Here is a 26,290-nt window from a genome sequence, read left to right as displayed (position 1 = left end):
AACGCAGCTTTCTGGCAAAGCCAGCTCTCTACTTCTGAAGAGTGCTCCTCTCCCTGTCACTGGGCAGAGCCAGCACAAAACACTTTACCTTTGCTTTCTCACTGGCGAGAGGCTTGCTGGTCAGTGGGGTTGTCTTCTGCCCAGGACCAGAGGAATCTGTCACCACGGCAAAAGCCACACAGCTGAACAGGGAGCGATGGTCATCTGCCAGTCTGGACCACCCCCATGTGCTGCATCACACCCTAAACCGCACGGTGTGTTCCCTCTGGCAAGCGATAGCTTATCCCCATGTTTTTGGATAAAACCCAGCACAAGCAAGCCATAACTGACAGTAGATATGACAAATAATGATGATCATGGGAATGGTGGCATCAGAGCTTCTTCACTGTTTCTTCTGATTTCTTCCATTATTTAGATATATGTGCAGAGAAGACCACAGAGGTATGGCCATATAAAGAAGAAGTGGGCATGTAAAGAAGCATCAAAGGAACATATTACAAAGGATAGTAACACCAGTCCTCTGGAGACTGGAAGAGCACAACAGCCTGGGCAGCCTGAGCTCACCTGCTCAAGAACCCACACTGCGCTTTGTCTTGCTACCTTCTGCTTATGAGATCTGCGCAGTGTAAACTTGCCATTGCTGGGCTTTTGGGGTGCGGTTCCCAGGACATCGTCCTGATCTATTACAATTATTATTAGTGTTAATGCCACTAACCGCAGTGCTATACGTGCCCGCGGGAGGCTCCTAGGCACTGTGAGGGGCTGTCACATCATGCATAGACAGAGGCTTGGCTGCCCTCCTGCCTACCACGGGGCTTCTCTGGGACTGAGGTGCAAAATGACAGCTTTGGGGGGTGAAGGTGCTCTGCTAGTGTGGCAACAGGAGCCTGTCCTGCTCCTCTCCCTGCCAGCTTTTAGATGGCATTACAGCATCCAGCCCGTGCCTGGCAGTCCTGCCTGCCGACGGCTCTTTCACCAGCACTGCCCACACCCTGGGAAAAAGGCTTTATCCCTCCGTCTGTGGCTTTGGCTGCAGAAATGAGCTCTCCGAGCACTTTCATTAGACTAAATGAGAGGAACATTTGAGACCTGGGCCCATCAGCAGTACAGGCTCAGAACCGTCAGAGATGCAAATGACAGGATTTGATTGAGTCCATTTCCCAGGCAGGACAGGATATGGTCCCCTGACAGTGGTGTAGATTTGCCTCTGTTCTTACTGAAAGGTCATTAAATTAAGATTTCATGAGACCCCACACTGTTATAAATGTTGCTGAGCTCATTTCCCTCACTGGGCAGTGATTTATCTCACAGGCTTTATAAAATAACTAAGCTAAAAAATGTCACCTGGTGTCACTGAGTTGTAAGTAAGGTAGAAGGAACAGGAGAAGAACGTGATGGATTTTCCTACCAAGGGAAGTAGTAATAAATGGTTTCTTCCTGATGTTCTCATTAGTCCTCTCTTATTCATCCTCAGGACTTGCCGGGCACAAATGACCCCACCCATTCTGCACCAGAACGGAGAGCAGATGCCCCCGTGCAACCTTCCTGCCTCCAAAACCCTGTTAGACACCCATTTCTACCTCACCTGCTTAGTAGCTGATGTATTCAAGGGGAAGGACGCCAGAGATCAGAGTACTTCAAGAACCTCATACTATCAGATCCAGCCATGGCTCCTGCAACTTTTTATACCTTCTGGCAGGAATGGTTTGGAGGAGACAAGTGGCAGCCCCACGGTGCTAGGATTCTCCCTCCTCATCCAGCAAAGAATGATGTCCTGGAGTAATCTGCCCTCCTTTCTGTCTGTGAGTAGGTTGCAGACTCCTTTCCTTTCTTCGAATCTAATCAAGAATATGCTTTTTTTTCTTGAATCCTTACTCCCAGGAATGAATGCCAAAAAATTACCTTTGTTGCTTAGTTGTGACTGATCATGAATCACATTAAATTGCTTCTGTTCCCTTAGTGGACATGTTGGCTGGTTCCTGGTATGTGTTATTGAATTACTGCTCAGACAGAGAAGAAATAGCAACTGAGTGGCAAGCGAGTCCAGAAGATCCAGGAAAGAGGCAGATTCGGGTATGTCACAGGACCACAGCCTTCTTGGTTCCCCTAATAATCAGAAAAAATCAGTGTTTATGTATAGGACTGTACTTAGAGTAGGAAGCGGAGCAGTGGGATTTTGAGGCTTCTCTTGAGTTTCCCCAGACATATCCTCTTTTTCCACCCAGATATCTTGCCACAGTGGATGAAGATGACGATGCTGTGTATAGGAGGTTAAAGGTGGGCTGAAGGAGGTTTTGCGGGTACTGGGACGTTGGAAAGGTGTTCGTTTCTAAAGCTTTTGTGTGGAAGGACCATGAGCCACGCTTGAGCCATTTTCTGTTTCTTGCCTCTTAGTGAGCTATTCACAGCTTTCTCCTGGGCTGCAAGCGGAATCACAAAACCTTCTGAACATTATGGCAAAGCAATTAAACGAAGGGAATAACAGTGGGCACAAAACAGTGTGTGTGTGTATAGAAACTTGCATCATTGCAGTTTGCTGAGCAAAGCCACTAAACCACAAATGAGAAACAGGAAAAGAAAAGCAACTTGACATTGCACCTTTATGTGACCCACCACGTGCAGAGCACATGGTGACACTAGCTTGACAAGAGCAGAAATACTTCTCTCTTCTGCTCTTCCTTACCCTGAGGAGCTTATAAACGCTGAAATGGCTTTCCCATCTCACTTTGCTTTCCTGTTGTGGTAGTAGCGTTGCTGTACCCCAGGTTAAGGTAATAAATGAAGCAAGACCGACTTTGGGAGGTAGAAGCCCTTCTTCAGATCCATCTATCCAGATTCCTTATTTCCTCACACATTCACAGCTACAATACCACTAAAACCACAAGGCCTAGAGAAAGGCATACGTGCTCAAAAGCTGACCTCAGTTTTCCACCTATACCAGTTAGCCTGCCAAAAGATATTCTCTCTCCTGCACGGCCGAGTTGGCCGTTTTGTCTGGAGCTGATGGGCTGCAGGTTTGAGTGCAGCTCTGGGACATCTAGTGGCTGGTAGCACTTGGAGTTCCAGGCTCACAGCAATTTTGCCACGCTTCCTGCAAGGAATCTGGCCCAAAAACTGATTTGAAATAAAAAGACACACTCTGTCTCAGTTCCTGGGGCCACAACTACAGATGACTTAATTCCTTGATACATTTATGTTTGCAAACACTTTAGGTGCACGTTTATGATGGTTTTGTTATCCCTTTGCATCTCAAACTCGCCCAGCTTGGGGAGCCATCTTCTGCTATTTTCATTTCATCGTTCCATTACCATGGTTGCTTCTTTATTAAGGGCTTTTTGTGTTCCAAGGCAGCTGGCATTAACATAGATAATTAGATAATGTCTTGGCAATCCAAGGGTAAATGCATTAACACGTCTCCATATACTGTCCTGGCCTTTGGCTGATCTGAGAGTATTTGATAAATGAATCAGATCTGAAATAAAGATGTGTTGCAGAACCAGGCAGATCTTTAATACGAATAGGGATGTCTCAGCTGGGATTTTCAGAGAGCCTCAGGCTGTTATGGGCCCCAGTCCTTATTCCTGCAGGTTCACTTTAGGCAAGAACTGAAAGTCGTCAAAAAAGCAGCAACGCTCCTAGCGTGTTTTTCTGAACCTGGGAAGTCTCAGACCAGCTGTAGCATCCTGGGCAGAGATCTGGTGACAGTTGGTGGCTTTCTGGGAATTTGAGCAAAAATTCAGCTATGTCTTCTCTTCAGCCCTCAATGCAGCAAGAGCATGGGCTATTCCTTTTCATCCCTGATGATACCCATGAACTCTGGGCAGAGGAAGGAGTCTATCTCAGCCAAGGGGAATGCCAGGGGGAAATGATACAGCGCTGAAAGGAGCTATGCAACTGTGGCAATCTTTTCTGATTCCATGTTTGTGTCTGCACTGCTCCGAAAAGGTGACCTGAGGCATAGCTGAAGGTCCAGCTGATGACCCACAGCAGACCTGCGCAGAAGCCTTGGGGCAGGCAGCTGGGTACCTCCGGCAAGTGCATCCAGGCCCACAACATCAAACTAACAGCATCCTGAACTCCTGGGTGTCCTGTGTTCTCCACAGCGCACTCTCTGATGGGTTATAATGTTTTCATCTATACAAACACTAAGAGGAGGATCAATTTTCCCTGATTCTCACCTGCTGAGGAAACTCGGGTGGCCCATGATCAGCCCCACAGATTTTTTCTTGCTCTCCTCTGGAAAGTGGGACTAACCCATACTGTGGGGAGAAGAGTGCTGGTGATGTTAAGTGGTTTCATTAAAAGGTGGGTGTCAAAGATGACTCATTTGGAGAGTTTCTCCTGGAGTCAAAGGGCAGTTTAAATTGTTTCTTAAAAAGCACAAGTGAATCTGCAAAAAGCTGACTTGCACAGAGGACAAACCTCAGGCCATCTCAACTGTCCCATCCTTGCTCTCATCAAGAAGTTGCCATGAAGAAAGTTGGTCACAGTGTTCTTCACTTGTGCCTGGGATAAAAATATGGTCTGTGCTTGGAAGTCATACTCTGGTTTCCAAATGCTTGTCACCAGCTTGCCTCAAAGCTAAAGTGAATCTTGGGTTTGGATTCTCTTTCTTGTTTTGCCAGATCAGACTGTCTTACAGGGAGGCAGGGAGATGACATTCTGTTTTGTAAATACCCACAGACAGAACTTGAGATTTCCTTGAAAAGCTTTACCGCTTTGTGAAAAAGTAGATCAAGTCTAGTAACATTGAATTTGGTTACTGAAATTTCAGGAAGATCAGTGTGATGAGATGTCCTTAGTTTGCCCTTGGGAGAAATGATACCTTCATTATAACAAAACAGCTTTTTCATATGGAAATAGCAGGTGGCAGGAGTAAAAACAGACTTTCATTTTCAGAGAAACAGACGGAACAATTCCAAGAAAAGTGGAGTAGCAGAGCTAGGTTGGAATTGTTCACAGTTTTGTTCTGCAAAAATATTCTACTTTTGCCATGATGGAAGTGAGAAAAGGTGTCACCCCATACCCTCTGTGCTTATCAGTCCAATCAGTATACCTCAAATAAAAGAGTCTGCTGTAAGGACCAGTCTTTAAATATAAATTAGGAAGAAATCTAGTTCAGTTCGTTCAGGAAAGCTCTAGAATGCCTATGCCAGAGCTGCACACTGAACTTCTGGAGAGAAAAAGCAATTAAGAGCACTGAATATACAAAATAATCCTTAGTGCCAGTGTCAGACAAAACTGAACTCCCAGCTCTCCATGCTGTGATTTATTAATCCTTTTATCAGACCTATGCCATCCTCTGAATTATTTTCCAGCTCTGACTGCTGGTAAGCATTTCCTTGGAAGCTGTGGACTGTTAAACTCTTAATGGTCTAGTGGTAGGTGCTTCTTAAGAAAAAGACACCTTGAACCACAAACCAGAATAAAGAACAGATATCCAGTTGGAGACGTGCTGCTTCAGAGCTCTCACCCGGACTTCTCTGAGAAAAATGAAGTTTTTGAGAGTCATTTGCACAGGGAGGCAGAGGAACGATCATCTCCTCTTCTGCAATTGGTCCACTGCACACTGAAATTTGAGATTTGGGGTAGAAATGGAAGGAGGGGAATTGTTGTCCTATTTAGGAGCAGATAAAACTCCACCCTATGCTGTAAATTCTTTTTTGAAAGTCAGGGTTTGCACAGGATGAAGGCTAAATATTTTGTGCATTTATTCTAATTATAAAGAAACTCTTCACAGCTCGAGGCAGCTTGTATAGTTCTTTAAGCTTCAGATTTTTAGGCCTTCAGATAGTTACTATTTAAAAGGACCAAAGCAAACACCAAAACCCCAGGCTCAACTGTGAAGTATGGCCTGAAACAGATACACATTGCCATGAGAGAAGCTGCCTTTCCCCAGAGACACTCAGCGAAAACATGATGCCAGGCTCCCCTATGCTTTATACCAAAGAAGGAGCTCCACCACTCCGTGTATTGAGAGGTTTCTCCCATATTTGCCATAAGGGGCCCAGATTTGTCTAAGTTGATCTCACCAAACCCCAAAGGGATCCATCCTCCTGCCAAATGGAGCTTTTTCCTTTGGCTGCATCTCCCCATCAAGAAGTCCAGCTGACCTGCACCCGCTGAGGAGTGAAACACTGTCAAAATTTTAACAGCCCTAACTCTGATTACACCATGGAGGTATATTTCTTCCATAGCTACTTTTTGAGCAGAAATCACGCTTCAAAGGCACCTGGAAGATAGCTGGTGGTGAGGAAGCTGGAGCTCTGCGAGCCCCAGGCAGCCAAGCCTTGGAACTGACACTGGCCTGGAAGATCTACACGGTGGACTGGTATTAAAGACCAAGAGACAAAAAGCATGAGAAATCAGGAAATGGAATAGTTTTGGTATTTCCTAAAGATCAGAGTTTCCTATAAAATGAACGCTTGCCATGCAATTTCAAAATATGAAGACATTTGCCTTTCTTTAGGGCTTGTCAGAAACAGCTAATAAATAAAGATCAGGGCTTGGGAAGTTACCTCTTCAAACCTTTCTGAACGTGCTGCTTTGAGACTGGATTTCCGTAAGGTCGTTGAGCTGGCAGCTTTGGAGGGCTTGCTATGTGTTCCTTGGCTTGGGTTTTTTCAGGCATTACCTGGCATCAGATGTACACGACAACTCTGCAGGTTTGAATGGCTACAAATTGAACAGCAATATCTTCTGTTCCATTTCTGCTTGGTTTTTGCACTGCCACTATTTCTGAGCTGAACATAAATTACCTGAGTTTAATTCATGACCCAAAGTTCAGTGCATTTCCCCAGAAATAGCATTCTCTGTTTAGGACACTATGCCAAAATTGCATTCCTGGAGCTGGACTCCTATCCCATCCAAGACATTTCTTCTACCCACATTTCCCATCATACTATTTTATACTATTTAGGTCATTTATATTTTCATGCTCCCACAGTTACTTCTTAAATATTGCTTTGTTGCTTTGCAATTATGCTCTTAACTGTGTTCTCTGAAGTAACCTTCAGACCTTTAAACACCTCCAAACTAAAAAAGCCATTTGACTTCAGTCCAAATTGCGTTTAGTAGAAAAACTGCACTAAACCACTTGCATTCCTTGGACAGAAGGACAAACTGAAAGATGCCCAAACAAAGTATTATTTAGTCTAGCAGTTAGCTGGCAGGGACCATGAGGAAAACCTGTTCCTCTCTGCTTTAAATATTGCTTTAATTAAAGTTAATAATAATGCTAATATTAATTCTATCCTATGCAAGATGTTTATCCCTGATCCCAGTTTGGTTGTAGATTTAATTCTAACTAACCTAATTCTAGTTTTAACTTCATCACAGCTGTCTGTCATGTCACAAGCACTTTATGTACAGAGAAAATACAAGACAGACATGAAATGTAGAAATTCTTCCCTTGGGGCTTTTTTATTTCCTATTGCAGAAATATTAATGAAAAAAATACTGATCGTTTTCCTTTTTTGTGTTCTGTGTGGCTTCCTTACAAGCCTCCTTCTTATCTCCACCACATATGGTTCAAAGCAGCACCACAACCAGCATGGACAAATGATGAAATTCGTAATATACTGACCAGATTTCCGCTGGACACCCCAGCCATCAGTTCTAGCAGGGCAGCTGTGACAGCTGCCATGAACCACAGCGCTAATCCCATTTGGGATCCACCACCTAATACATTATTTAGTGATCTGTGAGATCCAGCTCCAGAACGACTGAAATGTCCATGCTGCTCATAGAGCAGAAGATTGAGAAAATGAGGAACAGAAGAATCAAGAAATAAAATATACTTAGTAGGTAACAATTACATTTTGTGAGTGTTTTTCCTGCAGCAGGAAAGTGTAACCCCTTCCCTTTTCATTCAGAGACAGGCTGCAGGGTGGCCAGGGAGACATCAGTTGCAGGGACAGTGATCATGTAGTGCCATCAACTGTTTGCTTCTGGTATCCACATCATCTGAGACCTATCGCTGTCAACAAAAATCACCAAAAAAAATTACAAAAACTGAGCAACTCATCAGGAGTTTATTTCTGAGTGAAAGTTTATTCATTTAAATACAATATTTTGCTACAAATCTCAGGTTCACTTTTCTTGTGCAAGAAGCCGGACACCTGAGGGCAGGTACCTCGCTGTTGAGAGCAGCAGCCGAAGCAGCTCAAGCACTTGCGCATCTGCTGGGAACAACTTCCCTTAGTGTTGCTGCTTGCACAGGGAGCGGACATGTTCCGCAACAGGCCACCCTTGACAATGAGGTTGTTCCCCTTCTTTTAACTAGTATTGATGCTACGTAAGCTTAGTGCTAGAGAAGCATTTTGAAGACTGAAATCCTCTCTCTCTAGCAGAAGTGGGTTTACTCTACACCTGCCTGCAACTCACCGTGAGCACATCAACAAGCGTGCTGCCACCTGCTAAAGCCAAATACCATTTGTGCTTCTTCACGCTTATTTACCTGAAATGTGTCTCTTTGGGAAAACACAGAGCAGTGCATTTTCTATTGGAGAGCCGGGCAGGCTGGTCTCTGGGTTGAGCTTGTTTATTCGCAGATTGAGCCTGTCTCTGAGATAAAGGCTGTTCTTGCACAAAGTTTTAGATCCTTTGAGCCACGTCAAGCCGATCCGTACTTCCTCCTATGAAAGGTGACACTTTGAAAGACTTGCTGCTGTTGCAATATGTTTCAGAGCTGAAGTTTAGTGTTAGTTCCAGCCTTCACCCTTCTGTGCCTGGAGAAACTGCAGGATGCATTGCTTATCTCTCCCACCGAACCAGAGATACATGGAGTGTGAAGACCCCGGGGTAAGAGAAGCTCATGGAGGAATGAACCGTATTATTAAGACAGTTGTCTCAGTGGCCTCTGGCCCAACAGGCACCGAGCTGCAGGAGCAGCAGTGTGCTCTGTAAAAGCAGAGGGTGGTATTTTCACCTCTGTGACTACGCGGTGCTGAATTGCTCTACCTGGGTAGTGCGATGGAGAATGCATGGTCCAAAAATACCAGCTAAGAACTGCAAGCACTGCAGAAGCGATGAGTGGAATTTGATCTGGACAAATCAGAGGAGCAGTACGAAGGGAGCTAGGCGAACCTTGCTGGAAGTAGGAGGCATGAGCTGTGACAGCGCGGGGAGGGCAGTGACGAGCTAGAGTAGGCAGCAAGGTGAGAAGGTTGAGGGAGGTACAGCAGGCGACTAAATGAACAGGCGTTGACAGTACATTTCTACAAACCAAGTATTGTATGCAGATATACGTGAAAGGAGCATTGAATACAAGTAATTCTGCCATGAACCAGTGCTCCCGAGGCCTCAGCAAGGACACTGGGAATGGCCCGGATGGAAACTGTGAAAACAGGGGCTATGGAGAAGATCAGGGGAAAACAAGTTTCGCCTAGAGAAGAAAAAACAAGAGAGAGATGACAATAACTGATCTAGCTGATTCAGTGTTTGCAGCTGAGTTATCTGAGTTATCTTACTCATGGGTGCCAAGTAATTTTCCTCCTGACTTTCCAAAGTAATTAACCTTTGGACTGAGACTAAGCAGGAAACTAATGAAGTCCTTCCAGCACCAAGAAGGAATCTGACAGTGACTTTGATGGGACGAGGATTGTATCTGAAAGTATAAGAGAAAATTGGGTTCCAGGCTACTGTAACTGAACAGACTGCCTTTCAGCACCAATAATAATGCTTCGACAAGTAGTGCTGCTATAAACATGAGGCTTGGGAGCAGGGAGAGGTTGTGTGTTCAGTCACTCCTTATCCAAAAAGATTACATGCATTATAAAATCGAACTCTTTTCCTTGGATTCATTCTTGGAGACCAAGCTAGACTTTTGCTCATGCCCCAAAAATGCTCTCTCTCGTCATTTCTCGAGTAAATGTCATTTATTACATCTGCATAAAACTTATCTAGCCGATAAGGATCTTGTTTTTTTCAGTGAAAACATGCGATTTAAATTGTAGGGAGGAGCCACTACTGAAAGAGTGTTTAAAGGTAATCTTGCAATTCAAAGCATTTGTGAACTTTTACTTATATGATGGTGCACAGAATGGCACCCACTGTCTGTGGTCTGCAGAGGCGTCCCTTATCTTGAGGTTCAGCCAGAGAACAGTAGTGAGAAATGGCAAGAAAACCAAAAATGCTGCCGCCTTGTTACTCAAGAGGTTGCTGCACTTCCCAGCCAGAGCGGCTCTCTCCCCTAGACACCCTGCCCACCTCTTTATTGTGGCCAGAGACGCACCAGGGATTGCCCTACGTCTGTGGAACAAAACAAAGAACTCACAGTCTAAAGTGCCGAGGAGTGACAGAATAAGCAGGCCTTATTCTGGGTGGCTTTACGCAGCAGGGGAGGCCGACAGGCCCTCGGTCACCTCCGCCTCCCCGCGCACCAACACCTTGGGGCGGCAGCGCCGCGCTGAGGAAAGGCGCCCACCCTCCGGCCTGGCCGAGCCCCCTTCCCCGGGCGACGGTGCGCGCTTCTGGGCCGGGCCCTGCCGGGGCTGGCCGGCGGCGGCTGAGGCGGCTGAGGCGGCTGAGGCGGCGGGTGGGCCGGGGCGAGCGGAGGGGGCCGAGCCCCCTGCCGTCGCTATAGCAACCGAGAGCCGGCTGGCGCCCGCGGCCCCGCCGGCCCAATGGGGAGGCAGGAGGGGCGGTGGCGCCCCCTGGCGCCGGAAGGGGCGTGTCGGCGGCGCCGGAAGCGGGGCCGGAGCGCCGCAGGGTGTGTGTGCGTGCGCCGAGCGGCCGCCGCGCTCCGAGTCGCCTCGCCCGCTGGGATCCAGGCCGCGGTGCCGCCGCCCCCGCCAGGTGAGGGTCCCGGGCCACTCCCCGCGGCCCTGCCCGCCGCCCGGGTTCCCCCTCCCTTCTCCCGCCGCTGGGGTTGGGCCGCTGCGGCCCCGCTGCCGCTCGCGGGACTGTGCGGGGGAGGCCTCCCCGGCCTGGCCCCCGCCTCCCCGCCGGACGGGCCCGCTCTTCCCCGCCGACCGGGCCGGCGCAGCCCCGCGGCGGGGAGGGGTGTCGGAGGCCGCAGCAGGCCGTGGGGGCTGCCTCCGGCGCGTCGCGGGAGGGTCGCGGCGCGGAGGGCGGGGGGGGTGGCGGGTCCTGCCTCCCTCCCTCCTCCCCGCTCCGAGTAACGGTGTGACCCTCCCTCGGCTGCCGCTGCGGAGCCCGAGCGGGCGGCGCCGCCTCCTCCTCCCGGAGCGCCCGGCCCTGCCCCGCCCTGAGTGAGTCACTGGCTCCCCGGAGGGCGAGGCCGGCCGCGCACACCTGTACCGAGCGGGCAGCGGCAGCGAAGGGCTCCCCTGCCCGGCGGCCGGGGGAGGAAGGAAAGCGAGGCGCTCCTCGTCAGGGTCAGTATCGGTCACAGCCCTCCTCTGCCCGAAGGCTCCTGCGTTCACGGCCCGAAACCGGGAGAGGGGTTGGGGTGTCCTCGCAGCCTCCCCAAACCCGGGGCTCTGTGCCCCGCCGAAATGCTGGGCCCCTTCGCCGTGAGAGGGGAGGTGCCGCGTCCGCACCGTTCGGTATGAGCCTGCTCACGGAGGACCAGAGGCGATCGCAGCAATGTCGTGAATGCTTTAGAAGGAAAGAAAATGATTTTATTATTATTTTCCAATTTTAATCATTTATGACCGTTTGGGAATAGAGATGCGTTTAGGCAGGACTCCAGAGGGAAAGAAGGTTGCTTCAGGCCAGCCCCGGTCTACAAAAAGGCTGGGCAGTAACCCCAAACTAACAACCGTAGGTTTTATTTGAAGTACGTCTAATCAGAGATTAATTGGGATGATGACATGTCAGTGGCATACACTCACTGTGTTAACATATGGGAGCAAAAACGCATCTAATGCAAAGATTACAATATAAATTGGTTGTTTTCAGTTAAATTCTTTGTTAATAGTTAAAATAACTTTTTTGGTGGTAGGAAAACAAACTGCACATCACACAGCACCATAAAAGCTAAATTCCTACATAAAAATATCAGAGAGTTTGAGAACATTTGTAAGGTTTTGTAACTTTGGTGGCTGTAGGAATATTTGCGTCTTTACGTGTTCACTGCTGCAGGACACCTCAGTCAGAAATTTTAATATTTCTTTATGAAAAAAAAAACAACTTTTATTTTAAAATAACAATGAGACATAAACTGGTCTAGAAAAGAAAACAAGTAAGAATACTAGTGCCTTTTTCATTCTTCATGTTAAAGGACTGCAAAAATATAGCCTGTATAATATTCTGTTTATTAAATTGGTACCGATAAAGTGATAGACTCGTTGCACAGATGGGCCTGGTGCGGTTTTCTCAACCTCATTATGTCAGTACCGCATGTTCTGATCTCTGCTATTTTGATGTTGAGTCTTTTTTTTTTTTCTAAGCAGGCCTTTGCCAGTATGCAGCTTTTTGTGCTGCATGTGAATAAACTCACATGAGGAGGAGTTAAGTAAATAATGATTTGAATAATAAGGTAAAGAGCTAGTGCTCTAATCCGTCTGGTATCCTAATACATCCCAGTAAGACTAGGCGTTATAGTAGTGTGTCTTTTACATGGCCGCACTTTTTGCCCCACCCTGTAACATAAATACTCTCCGTTTATTATTAACAAAAGCGATTTACCTGTGATATGAATACATTAGTTTGGCATGAACTTTATGCCTGGGGGAAGAATTTTTGGGATAAGTCACTATTTCTACCTGGACTCTAGCCAAAACCAATTCTGCTAGTTGGAAGAAAAAGGTGTTACCGCGTAAGTATGTTGTGCTTTGGAACTGCGTGCTTGTCTCCACCTGCAGCTGTCCTGTGTGAAGTGCCGTAGGCATGTAGCAGTGCAGTGCTTTTCAGCCTGCAGTCCCTCGCTTAAATTACATTAAGATGAATAAGGCTACTGTCACTAAATTTAAGTTGTCTACACAGTATGAGTATCCCTACATGCTATTGGTACTTGTCATAGGTATTTCATAATTGTCTATGGAGACTGAAAACTGTTGAATGCCATTTTATTAAACAAATATATTGGTTGGTTTTAGGAAGCAGCAAGTAATGATGGCAGAAGATGGCCAGAGAAGGTTTAGACATGGCTTTATGGAATGTTAATTTTATCTGAACATTTGCATAAGATTGGAGCTGAAGGCCAGCATAGACGCTTAATCAGTAGATGCAGAGGAGGCTAAAGTTATGTACAGCACAAGGTCAGCAAGAATATCACAACTATGAAGTCGTTTTTCCTTTTCCCTCATGATGTTTGCAGTGTATTTTACTGAACTTGTTATACCCAAGCTCTTGACAGATGTGGAAGATTTCACTGGTCAGATCTTAACAGACATATTCATTTTCTAATCAGTTATTTAACAAGACATGTTAGCCTTTGAGGGAACCAGAATAAATACAACTAATGAAGTGAAATGCCTAATACTACGATAAAGCAAGGAAGGTTTCTTGCACTCCATTTAAAAAGAGTTGATTCCTTTCCTATAAAGAATATCTATTGGGAGTGATGTCTCCTTGACAGTGAATGCCATCAACATCATGCAGATACTTGTGTCAGCATGCGTGTACCCAAATAATGGAGAAGGATTTTCCATTTGTTTTAGAAATAGTATCTCCAAAGCTCTTACCCTCTGTAATTATAGAACTGTAATTTGAAATACCACTCACCTCATGTGACTGTTTAATTTTGGAATGAATTGCCCATCCAGAAATCAAATAAGGTATGTTCATGTATTGCTGGAAGATTGAACTACAAGTTCTGTACCAGTCTGCTGCTTTTCCTGTTATAATTTGACTGGACTTACAAAGTTTGTGATGGAGAAGTATGATTGCATCCCATTTCACCAAATCCAGTTTTACGTTCAGGAAACATGAATGTAAAAGTGATTTTTTTCACAGTGAAACATGCAGGTCTGTTAACATGTATGTCTACTTGACTCACTAGGGACCAATATGTCAAACCAGTAACCACGCTGCTTTCTCACCAATTTTTTTTTTTTTTTTTACAAAGTGGAAGCGTTTGCCTGATAGATTCTAATGCTTGCTATAAAGAGAAAAGCAGTACACAAAAATCAATGACTTAATTAGCATCAGAAGAACAGGTCATCGAGAGCAGCAGACTTCAGACCACCGTAGGCTTATTAGTATTGCCTTGTCAGTTCAATATGTTATATAAGCCAGATTTTTTTCAGTATCAGTTTTCGTTTGATTTCTGTGGACTTTAAACACAGTTACTTCTGATCTGTTTGGCTTTGTCCTAAACAGCTCATTTAGATTGAAAACAATAAAAGCTACGAAGCAGAGGTAGTAACTGCTGAGCAGTAAGATGTAGTTCTCCTCAAGCTCCTGCAGTTTGCTGAAGAATGTTATCTGTACGTTTTACTCCTCAGCTGTTAACTGAGATGTAAACCTCCAGTTCTGTGTGTCCATCCGCTCTTGTAAGATCTGTGAGCGTACTGACTTTGGGTGCTGTTCCCAGAATGGTCGCATCATTCCCTTCTTACTGCATCTTCTACAAAAAGTAGCAAGGCAGTTACAAACTAATGTGTTTTACAGGTTCTGACTTTTGATTCTCTACTTTTGATGCTTTGTAATATGTTTCAGAGTCTTGTCTACACAGGTGTAAGGCTTTTCTGGGGGTGGGAAGTAAGCAGTTATAAGTTTTAGTACCTGTATACATGCTGTTCTGCATTTGTAAGAGAGATTGAAAGAACTTGGCTGTATGGGAGATAGAGGGGAAAAATAATTAAAAAAAATGTATTTAGAGTGTGGGATTTAGGGTAATTCAAATTTCTGGCAGCTGGTACTATTGGCTGTAACTGCTGGTTGGTGGTTGGCATTCCTTGTTGTAAATAGTGTCCAGCCACTTCTTTTTGGAGGGCTACTAAGTTGTGGTTTGACAGATTCTTAAGAAGACAGCATCTTAAGAATTTGAAATGTATTAACGCATCTAATAAGAGAATCTTCTGCTTAGAATGGGCAACTTTCAGGACTCCTCCATGGCTGTGATCTGCACGTCTCCGTTCCTTTTTCCATCTTCCCTCTTTCCCCCCTTGCCAACATGGCATGGCTTCATTAGTCCTAGAGTAGATCATCCTGTTGGCCTCCTCTTCATCACCTCTGTGTGTTTTGCTCCTAGCTGCAGGTAACCTCTGTTAGATGGCTTCTGTTTGTGGCCTAGGAGTATTTTTAGCTGTAGGCTTTGCTTGTTTCGGACCGTGGCACACCGATCCATTGTTAGTGTGGCTTTCATCTCCTCTATGGGAGGGACCAGTTATAACTGATAGTTGCTTCTTTGCCTTTTCAAACATCACTCCTTTCCTTGTATCTTTTTTTCCTTCTGGCAAACACTTCCCTCTTTCGGAGCTCAAGCCAGCATAGCTCTGCAAAGCTCTCTCCAAGCTTCTAACAAGGTAAGCAATGGAGAATCAAATGAGGATTTTAAGCGTTCCTTTATGCAGCACCCTGTGAACGAAATAATGGTAGGTTTACTGTCAATTGTGGTTATTTTGGTGTGGGCAATGATTTTCTTACTGCATTTAAGTTCTGTTAAATCCATGTTATTGAATAGTACTTTGTGTTTCATAGCAAACCTCCTAGCAGTACAGATATTAAGATGAATTAAGTAAACAACTCGAGCCCCTGTATACTGAATTTTTATGTAGAACTAAGCCAGTGAAGTTCTGAGGAACTCCATCTTCAGTAATCGTTTTGAGTTACATGTAAGATGTGCATAAATTAGTTACACTACTGAGGAAAGTTGTTTGATGAGAAACAACATTCTAATGCTTTGTGCTGGTATTTCACCTGTATAATTGATATGTTCAACTGGTTTCTGGATCTCTTTTATCCACTAGGTCTTTATGCCCTTGCGGTTCCCTCTGATTTCCTTCATGTGTCCTTATATGAACCTATTGACTGCCATGAGCTGACTTGCATCTACAGATAAATATGTCAGTGAGCTTGATAAAACAAACTGTGCACCATTTCTAAACTAAACTCTATACTGCTTGTAAACATAATTCTGCACGGATTACTTGTCTGTGAATCAGACCACTATTGCCAAAGTGTAGATCAAAGATAATACTGACCTTTCAATGGCAAAACATAAACTCTGTTGGAGCTACTTGCCTCTGAACTTCAACAAGCAGGCTTTTTCTACAAAATAATTGCATTCCAGAAGAAGAGGAGGAGGAGAAGATAAGATGGTTGCAGTAGAAATGCTTCTAGAAGCTGTGCAGGCTGTTACTAGAACTGCTCTGAAACTGTTTTGTTTAAATGTCCTGTTATTTAATGTTGACTCTTGTAACATAAAAAGCATTCTTCAGGTGTACTTTGTTCATGTTCAGATTTTAGTGAGTGGGTAGGGAAAATGCCACTTGCAAATTACTTCCTGCGTTAAGCACATAGTCTAAATTTAGTGCTGAGTTAAGGGAATGGTTTACGAGGTTTGATAGACTCAACAGTGAAAAGTGGCATGGGTTCTTTCTATGGTAAATGGTCTGCTGATTTCCTGAGGCTTGTTATGTATCGGTACTAAGACACACTTAGTGTACTAAGACACAGGGTGAATAAATTCACATCTCAAACTCCACTTATCCTTCTCCATCCTCAGGAGCTATTCTTTTGATAAGTCTGCAGAAGCCAATGATAATAAATCCCCATGGTAAACACCTCTTGGGAAAGACAGAGCCAAATTAATCAGCTTTACAAGAACTTGTCATGCTGCTACCACAGTCAGTCTGTCTTGTTGAGGGCTTCAGTCTGAGTCTGTGTGTAGCCTTTTAGTAGGTGCCAGAATCCACTGGTTTAAATGCAGTATTTGAAATGGAACTGAACTGCAGCCCAACTTTACTTACAAGTCTGCAAGAGGTCTCTTTCCAGGAGGCTGGTTTTAGCGTTACGTATCCTTACTGAGTGCCTCATGTGGATGGATGCATTAGGCTAGGTCTACAGAGGATCAGACGCAAGCAGGAGTGAGTGTGACTTGCAAATATATAGCAGGTAGGATGTTTGGTTGCTGGGTTTACTTCAAGAGCTTTCATGTGAAATAACGTTTGACTTGATGTCTTGGGTGATTTTTTTTTTCCCCCCCTAAAGTGGAGGATCTTCAGCTGGAGGGATTGAATATGCTTATCTCAAAATAATTTTGTAGTGAGGACTCCATCCTTGGCAGTAGGAAACTCTGAAACTGTTCATACACACGATGGGAATTTGGGTCTGCACCTTGTCCTGGTTGAGGATTTAGTATAGGGGACTGGTTTCCCGGTATAATAGTGTGGTAGGTGATACTTGGATTAAAATACAAGCAGTGTGTGTGAGATGTTCTCCATCAGGAGCCTGTCAGACTGGGATCTTCAAAGGAGAGAGCTGGGGAAAAGACTACAGCAATTGCTCTCAGCCTGTTGGTCCTTTCTAATAGGGCTGTAGGTGCTTGTCTAATGAACAGGAGCCTATGAAAGACTTATTGTTCTTGTTTGCTTTTTACTGTTCTTTCAGAAGTTGCTTTTAGGCTGTTAGATCTCAGCCTGAAAACTTCTCATCTGGACAGTGAGAGTCCTGATTGGGATTTAGGGAGTTGGAGAGGAACAATATTGCTCAGTACTGACAAGAATATCAGTTCTGGGTCTGTCGAAAAGTGAACCTATGCACCTGGAGAAATTTTACAGATGAATTTGGGGTGTCTGGGAATTTGCCTTTATCATAGTAAGTGGACCTCAATACCTCACAAAGAAACTTGTTTCAGTTCTCCTGTGAACCTGGCCCTAGGTGGTTGAGTATAAGGTTGGTAGCTCAGTGGCCAAGTTAACTGTATGTTAGCATCGTCTTGTAGAAGTAAGCAACACTCTCAAGCTGCCTCACTGACACGTTCCTTACTAACTTCATTTCTCATTGCTTAAGCTCTTCAGGGGCCCTGAGGTCATGTGATGTGTTTTTCTTGGCTTTAGTTGCTAAACTACATTATCCGAAATGATAAACAAGTTGTTTCCAGATAAGCAGTTAGTTTTGCAGTAGTAACCATCATGTGGGCCATGTCCCATTCGGTTTTTGTGTTGTTTGAAAGGTCTTGAAAACCTGCGATTGCAGCCACCCTAGCTGTGTAGAATTGTCCATTACATGTACATTGATGCACATATAAAAAAACCCTATTTTCTGGTAGAACAGTGTAAAAGTACTTTCCATAGTTGCCAGCAACTACAGCTTTACTGGATATTTATTTAAACGCACACAAATATGTCCTGTAGTGTGCAAAAAATCTTCAGTGTCAGGAGGAGCTGTCCAGTGCTTCAATGCTCCTAAATAGTTGCTGTTGTATAATAGCAAGAGGGAAACAAACAAAAAAAACCAGAAACCAACCCAAACTGGTGATTTCTGGGTTAGAACATATGGTGTCTTCCAGGCTGAGCTGTGGCCAGTATAGGAAAGGGGAGAGATTTACATAGGGAACATATTGATGTGCTGTGCTTAATGGCAATATGAATTTTGCTCCATTTTGAAGACTAATGCTTACAGATCTTCAGGATTGTGATTAGTCATTTACACATAGAAATTGTACATATTTGGAAAAATGTCAAATAATTTTTTAAAAATAAACCCTTCATATTACTTTATTAGAGTTGATAGATTTCCCACTTATTAATGACTATGAGTTCTGCTTCACCCTTCAGCATTAACTGTGCAAACAATCAAGAGACATTTTTCTCTATTTTTATTCCCCATTAATTACAGGAGAGCCATGGATAAAAGTGAGTTGGTACAGAAAGCCAAACTGGCTGAACAGGCTGAGCGTTACGATGACATGGCTGCTGCTATGAAGGCTGTCACTGAGCAAGGACATGAACTGTCCAATGAAGAAAGAAATCTACTCTCAGTTGCCTACAAAAATGTGGTTGGTGCCCGTCGCTCGTCCTGGCGTGTAATTTCCAGCATTGAACAGAAAACAGAGAGGAACGAGAAGAAACAGCAGATGGGAAGAGAATATCGTGAGAAAATTGAGGCTGAATTGCAGGATATCTGCAATGATGTTCTGGTAATAATCCAACAGCAAAAATAACAGTAGTTAGTACTGCAGCGTTCTTCAGAGAGGCTTAAGGAATCTTACTTGTGCTGGAGACACTGCAGCACCTTAGCGGGGGAGTAATTTTGCATAGACACATACTTGGGTACGATTCTAGCTCCTAAGTCATTTAGCTTGTTTCTTAGGGAATTTGTTATAAAATAGCATTTATTTTTTTTAATAGAAAAAAGCAAACAAGGCAGTGTTGAAGACCCCTAACTGCTGGCTGGGAGTCAGATGAAAACAAATTTACATCTCAGGCACTGCATGAGCCCTGCTAAAAAGCCTACCATTTAAGTTCTTTCATTAATGAATGCTGATGTCCTGAGGCTTGCTTAGTACCTTTTGGGGATGGAGAAGGTGTGTACTTCTTTCCCAAAACCGGTTTTGCTATTTCTTTCACTTGGATGAAGGGGATTTTGTTTATTGCCGTTCAGTTTGCTAGAGATCTGTCAGGAGCAGTTGCTGTCAGTACTGTCAGTCTTCGCATCTCTCTCTGAATGCACACGTGCTGACTGCGCCACTGTTCAGCTTTTCAGCTGGAGTTGCGGATACAATCAATTTGTTGTGGATAATTTCACTGCTCTGTATAGAATTCAAGTCTGTGGCAGCAAAAGTGACCAGACTTCACTAACATCAAGCTGCTGCTTTTCATTAGCTTGGTTGTGGGCATTGGTTTGCAGCAGTGTATTTCAAGGAAAATCTTTGTAGTCTTAAGCCCTGCGATAGCCATTAGGTTCTGCAGGAGAGGATTGTGGATAGCCTCAACATAACAAGTTCTCTGCTTTCCAGGGATTAGGATACAAGTAGTTTCTCTTTTTTTCTGAGTTTAGACAACAGTAGGCAAAGTGATTAACGCGTGAGTATACGTAAGTCATTGTTAATGTTTTAACAGTTTGTGCTTACCATTGTAATGAAGGCTCTGTTTCAGACATTATTTTTATGACTTGGGGAAAAAAAAAAAAAAGTGATGTTTCCTTTCTCAGGAACTCCTGGATAAATACCTTATTGTCAATGCCACGCAGCCAGAAAGCAAGGTCTTCTATTTGAAAATGAAAGGCGATTACTACAGATACCTCTCAGAGGTGGCATCTGGGGACAATAAGCAAAGTAAGTAGAGATGAAATCTCTCATTCTGCTGGGGCCCGAGCAGAACAATATATATAAAATACTTGCGTTCTTTTCCCCTGACATGAAGTATTTGTTTATTTTCACTACTGAAGATGGTGCAGTGCCAAGTCACTCTTAGAGAAAGACTTTACTGAAATTAATAGAAGTGATTGACAGGTGATCAAATTCTGCTTGCAACCCCCGACCTCAGTGACTGATTTTTGACTATATTTGGTAGTGTCAAATCCTTTTTCTGGAGAACGTGTTTTTTCTCATGGCAAATGCTTTGGTCCTATCATCTGTTGTTTAAACTATGAATTTAGCTCACGAATCTTCACTGTTTGGAAGCTTTCTGCGTGCAAATATGGGATATTGGCTTACTGGGTCCTAAGCCAATTAATCCTGAAATGTTAAAGTAACGCTGAACTGTGCCTGAATTCCTGGTGAGTGTCTGATGTAGTCCATGTCTTGCAAACTCAGTTTGACGCCATTCTGGAGCTTATTGTTACCCGTTAGCCAGGAAGTGACTGTTGTCTTTCCTCTGAAACCCCAAACTGAAATAGAAAATTCATGACCTACCTGCTAAATGTTTCCTTCATTTTAACTGGGTAGTTTAGATATCTCTTCTTCCCCATATGGTTTTGTCTGGATTTATTATTCAGAACTATTACTTCTTCAGCTAGGCTGGCAGTGAGTGTTTCATCACAGTATGCTTTGGCTTCAGTAGAGCTTGTGTGCATTCAGATTGGTTGGAATTTATTTTTAATAAATTTCATTTTAAGTCTCTATTAAAATGTTGACCTTAATTGCTGTATCTCAAAGCTTTATCTGAACAAATATTTCTGCCTTAATAGTTCAGCCACTGGGAGGCTTTTATATCTGAAAACATTGAAAGAAGCGTGTGCGCGTATGTAATTGTGTGGATTTCTGGTGGCACAGTAGTCTAGACCAAGAATATAATAGCTTCCCTCACAAAGCACAGAGATGTAATGTGCATTAATATGATTGTAATTACTTCTTGCAGCAACGGTAGCAAACTCTCAGCAAGCTTACCAGGAGGCGTTTGAAATTAGCAAGAAAGAGATGCAGCCAACACACCCCATTCGACTCGGTTTGGCTCTAAATTTCTCTGTCTTCTACTATGAGATACTAAATTCTCCTGAAAAAGCCTGTAACCTGGCAAAGACGGTAAGCAGAGTCTTCATATTATCAATTTTTGTGGAGGCTAAGGGGATAATTATGTGATTACAGTAGTACTTTGTAGATGATTACGCATTTTTGTATCAGATTCCTTAAAAATGCTGTAATCTTTAAACTATTGCCATCTCAGTATATATTCAGGTAAATTAGATAACTTAGCTAGGTCCTTGTCTATCTGGTGTGTGTGTGTGCTTCTCGCTCCAGAGACCAAAAAGAGCTTGTGTGGTGGGATGTGCCAAAGAAATGACTAGTCATTTTTGTCTTCTTTTCTCTTTCTTCTCCTTAAAATACAATTAGAGCCTTCTAAGTGGAGCTTTTTGCATCTGTGAAAGTTACCTGGTAGTAACTTGAATAACATGGCATTAGGTGAACCTCTGTGTTCTTAATGTGCACTTCAATAATACTTTCTAACAAATAATGTTTTGCTGTGCAAAGCTGCTGTTCCTGCTTTTTTAGTTAATATGCTTACATCTGTTTGAAGCCTCAGTGAAGAAATAGCATTTAGTCATAGCTCTCAGACTTGCAGCATGGGCTTTCACGTGTAATAGATTGATGGGAGAAATGGCTTTATTAATCTCTAGTGGAACATACCTGATTTCCTATGCTGTTTTGAAAAGAAATCCGAAACCTTCCACCCTACCATCAAAAAACCCTTGTCTTCCGTTTTCTTGCCTACTTAATCATGTACAATATACATAGATCAATTTAATGGTACCTTTGTCTTTTGCTGCCAGTTTAGACCAGTGAGACTTTAATTTTTAATGAAAATATTGCTTTTGTTGTTCTTAAACGTGACTTCAAGCTGTGTGAATTATTCTTCAGTATGACAGAGAGTGCGCTTGCCTCTTCAGTATGGCTTACATTTTCCCACTGGTTGTCTAGTGATCTGGTGCTCGCTTTGGTTTACGGTTCTTCTCTTGGTGGAAAAGAAGAATACTGGAAACTTTTGTCATAGAATTTGAATAGTAATGTGACAAATTTGTAAGCTCTGTGTAAGCAGAAGCAAATCCGGAGAACGGAGTATGAAAGTGTTTTGTCTTGCGTATTTTTAGGCATTTGATGAAGCGATAGCAGAGCTGGATACGCTGAATGAAGAGTCGTACAAAGACAGCACTCTGATCATGCAGCTGCTTAGGGACAACCTCACTGTAAGTATCACAAGCAAACGGCTGCGCTGTTACTTCTTCAGGCTGCTGGGCGCCTCTGAGTGGGACTCAGCACCTGAAGGCTTTAGTTTTGTGCCATTAAAAGCCTTTTCTGAGGCATTAGCTGCATGTCTTAACTGCACTGCTTTTTGTAACCAGACCAGTTAGACTTGCTTGTTTCAACCAGAAATCCCTCATTAACCACTGTAACAAACTCAGATTTTTGGTAACACAAAGTGGAGTCTGTTCTCAACAGCCAGCTTTATGGTGAGCTTGCAAACTTGCGCTGGCTTTTTACTTGTTATCTTCTACTCATTTTCTAGTTCATTAATTATTCTTTAGCTTTACTGTTACATTCAGTTCTGTATAGCTCGTAGCTGAGAAAATTGCACAGCTCCTGCTAATTATGCTGCCTTTCCTTTCCTGACAATTGTAATTAACTGCATGCTTTCAACATAAACATGTGTTTTTATTTTTTTACAGCTATGGACGTCGGAAAACCAGGGAGATGAAGGGGACGCTGGGGAGGGAGAGAACTAATGGCTGTCACGCTTCACTATATGTTCAATGTCACCCTGTATCCTACACATATATCCCTTTGTGCGACAAGCAAAAAGAATAGTACATCGACTTTCACAACCTCAACGTAGCAAAAACTGTCTGTGGGGTAAAAACGGTTGGTGTTTTGCGTACTTAAAGCGGAGGTCGGTTATTACAATGGCATTCCGAACTTTCCTATTATGAACATTTACAGTTATGATTACCGTGTTTATATTTTTAACTGAACACTGTGATTATGGGTTTTGTGATTGCAATTGACTTTACAAAACTCTTATTGGTAGAAAAGTAGACATCAATTATGTAACTCTGGCAAGCTTAATTTGGCACCAAAATAGTCGAAGTACAATTCTGTTGTAAAGTTGTACAGAAAGTTATAGAGATTCTATTGTGACACTGGGGCATGGAAGGAAAACGATCCGACGTATGGCATTCCAGTTAGTAACACTGCTATCGATTAGTTTAACAGGCACACTCTGTAGACATTTGTAACCGAGTCTGAGGCACCGCTTTCAGTCAAAACCTCACTTTGTCAATCCTGTCTTTCTGGGGATGGGGTTTGTTTTGGGGAGGAGGGTAATGGGGGAGTTAGCAGCTTGATTTCCAAATTCTTTACACTGGCAGATAACTGGGATTTGACTTCTAAAAGTGCTTTCATGCTCAAATGACATGCATGACTAAGCCCCTTCCCACAGCAATAACTTACCTGATTATACCTTAGATATTCTTCAGTAGTGAGAAGTCTTGGTTCACTGCCATGGACTTGCAATAGGAGAAGATTCAATTTTTTGAATGGCCTTATTAGTTTGGATGATACCATGAAGTGATGATCTGCCACTTTTGCATTACTTTACTCTTAGGTGAATCGACATCTCCATGGTATTCCCGTTTTGAATTTATCCTGAAAACTTCTTAAGGAATCCACTGAGCCATCTTTAAGTTCACTTTATAGAAATTTTTCTCCCATTGGACTCTGTTCATCCTTGGCCCTCTCACCTGTTTAAACTCCATTAAAGCAATTTTGGACTCCCACATACGCGTCATCCTTTATTTGATCGTGGGTGATGTCAGGATAGTGGGTGAGACCTGAGTCTGCTTGAGGACAGGTTTCTTTCCTGGATGTTTGAGAGCTGCCAGTGCTGCTCCAGTCATCAGCTCTGTCTGCCGTTTTTTTGGTAGTACCAGGATCTGACTCAAATATCCAGGATTTCCCGTTTATTGTACTGGAATGCAGTAGCGCTTGTAAGATTTGAGCTCCAAACGTCCTCACCTAGTTATGTTTCAAACATGTCCCATTAAATAAAACCTAATAAGAGTTACGTGAATAATGCAGTGGAAAAGATTAGGAGTAGTCACCTATCAGTCTCACGGTATCATCCCCCTACCTTCACATTCCACTTAGGTATAGGACCCATCTGTTTGTCTGTCCATCTGTCTGCTGAAGAGAATTTCATGCACTGATTTTAAAACTCCCCTCTACTAGCTGAACAAATTGTGCAGTTAATACTTGGCGCTTGATAAATGCAGTAGTGAATGTGGAACCGAGCCTGTCTGTATATCTGGTAGCTCTTTTCGCTTTGTTTTTACTGACCAGTATTCTGCCTAAAGTTTGCTTCTGTGACGGTTATATTGCCTAGCACACACGTGGTTGTGAGAATAGTATAGCAAAAAGAAATACCTGGTTATTGATGTACTAGATTTGTGTATGTCTTTTAAACAGTTCTAGTTTCACCTTACACAAAATAATCAGGAAAGTGTAAAAGAATTCAAAAGTGAATAATAAAAAAAAATTTTATCAGTTGTTTGTGTCTGTTATCTTTGCTGTACTAGTGGCAAAAAAACTTGTGGTAGTAAAATCACCACTTTTATTAAATGCACAGATCTTGGGTTGTGTGAGTTGATTCATGGTTTCCAAATGGTGTGAATACTTAATTACTCATTCCTTTGCAGAGAGACTTCCCCGCACACCCTCCCAGATTTGTAGTACAGAACACCACTTCTCATTTTTGTTGAGGTCGTACTTAACAATATATTGTCATTGCAGGACTTAAAAGAAATGCAACTATAAATACCTATTTAACTCACCATGAGTCATTTCATATCATACGGTTGAACACACCATACATGAGAAAAGTCTATCGGTTACATTTAAAGCTTTTTCCCCAGGGAATCTTTTAACCGCACAATTGTGAACGCAGGGTTAGCTCTTCAGCTGGCCCTCTATCAACCCAGCTGCACTAGGGAACTATAACCTGCATACATGCCAGTTAACTCTGCTCTTCTTGGCTGGTGGTGTGCAAAAGCACTACCAGGTGTGCAAACACCCATTTTAAGTGCAAGTGGAGGTGTCCTGGAAATGGAGCGCTTGAAGAGATGGAGAGGAGGTTGGTTGGGGCCGAAGCAAGTGTCTTTCCTGCTCTCAAAGCCTCTCTCCTGCAGTGAGGCGGTGCAGGCGTGCGCTCAGTGGATGACATCCCTTGGCTTTTGCTGCAAAGGCGTTATGCCAAAATCTAGGTGCTGATCAAGCACTGATCCATCCTGTGCCTGGCTTTGGGTGGTGCTCCTTCTGTTCTTATCTGTAATTAATGCTACTTTGTCATTTTCTCCAGCCTTTATAGACATACCTGCTCTTAAATGATCTTATAGTGCATGGCAACTCCCAATCTGCTCATGCTGATGATGTTGTCAGTTCCAAGAAGAAAAATTCCCGGGTCCTGCTAGCTGCTCCGGTTCATAGAGCACTTGTCCTGACTCAGTTATTTCAGATGACGTCTCCCATCCTTACTTTCTCTTTTGGGGGATGATGAGCCTAGGAGACTGGTGTGCAGCATTGATGAGTTAAGGGAATATCTTAATTTTTCAAGTAATTGTATCATCGTGGGAAGGGGCGCTCCAGCTGGCCCAGCCACAGTGAGAGTCTGGGTGTACTCTGCGTGTTTAAACTGACATAATTGGTGCTGCTGCTTCTCATTCCTGGCACTGGTGCTCATCTGACCTCTGGTGAGGCAGTTCAGTGTGGGGAGCCACCAGAAGGCTTTTGGGAAGGCAGGTTTCTCCTGATCTCCACTGCAGCTGACCCTTCCGAGGGCACGGATGGGGTGGAGCTGAGCAACCACGCTTGGGTTAGTTTTTGTTCCAGGACTCCATGGCAGCAGAGGAATCGGCTTTTTTTCATGAAATCTAGCAGACCTGTTCAGCTGACATCAACATGAGACACTCAACCTGCTGCATTAGCTTCCCTGCTTAAAAGCGTGGA

At 43.6% G+C, this 26,290-nt stretch overlaps 1 protein-coding gene across 2 annotated transcripts; it reads left to right on the top strand.

Annotated features, from left to right (window-relative positions):
* Positions 1-10,664: 10,664 nt before the first annotated feature.
* Positions 10,665-24,832, top strand: YWHAB (tyrosine 3-monooxygenase/tryptophan 5-monooxygenase activation protein beta). 2 transcript variants are annotated; one of them, XM_054845288.1, is made up of 6 exons: positions 10,665-10,797; positions 18,694-18,994; positions 20,008-20,131; positions 21,156-21,319; positions 22,384-22,479; positions 22,960-24,832. In XM_054845288.1, the coding sequence occupies exons 2-6, from the start codon at positions 18,701-18,703 to the stop codon at positions 23,014-23,016; spliced, it is 735 nt and encodes a 244-aa protein (XP_054701263.1). In that variant the 5' UTR covers positions 10,665-10,797; positions 18,694-18,700; the 3' UTR covers positions 23,017-24,832. The 2 variants fall into 2 exon arrangements, with proteins under 2 accessions (XP_054701263.1, XP_054701265.1); XM_054845290.1 differs by lacking the exon at positions 10,665-10,797 and adding an exon at positions 11,237-11,339.
* The last annotated feature ends 1,458 nt before the right edge of the window (positions 24,833-26,290 follow it).

The sequence above is a fragment of the Grus americana genome, chromosome 17 (assembly GCF_028858705.1).
Source record: "Grus americana isolate bGruAme1 chromosome 17, bGruAme1.mat, whole genome shotgun sequence".
Classification (NCBI taxonomy): domain Eukaryota; kingdom Metazoa; phylum Chordata; class Aves; order Gruiformes; family Gruidae; genus Grus; species Grus americana.
Note: the sequence above shows the minus strand (reverse complement) of the source record. Positions and strands in the feature narration are given on the sequence as shown.

What these genes read in the sequence shown, in the direction of transcription:
- YWHAB (XM_054845288.1), top strand. Translation starts at nt 18,701, where the DNA reads ATGGATAAAAGTGAGTTGGTACAGAAAGCCAAACTGGCTGAACAGGCT. An exon ending in ATATCTGCAATGATGTTCTG is followed by an intron (nt 18,995 to 20,007) that starts GTAATAATCCAA and finishes TTCCTTTCTCAG; the next exon opens with GAACTCCTGGATAAATACCT. An exon ending in CCTGTAACCTGGCAAAGACG is followed by an intron (nt 21,320 to 22,383) that starts GTAAGCAGAGTC and finishes GCGTATTTTTAG; the next exon opens with GCATTTGATGAAGCGATAGC.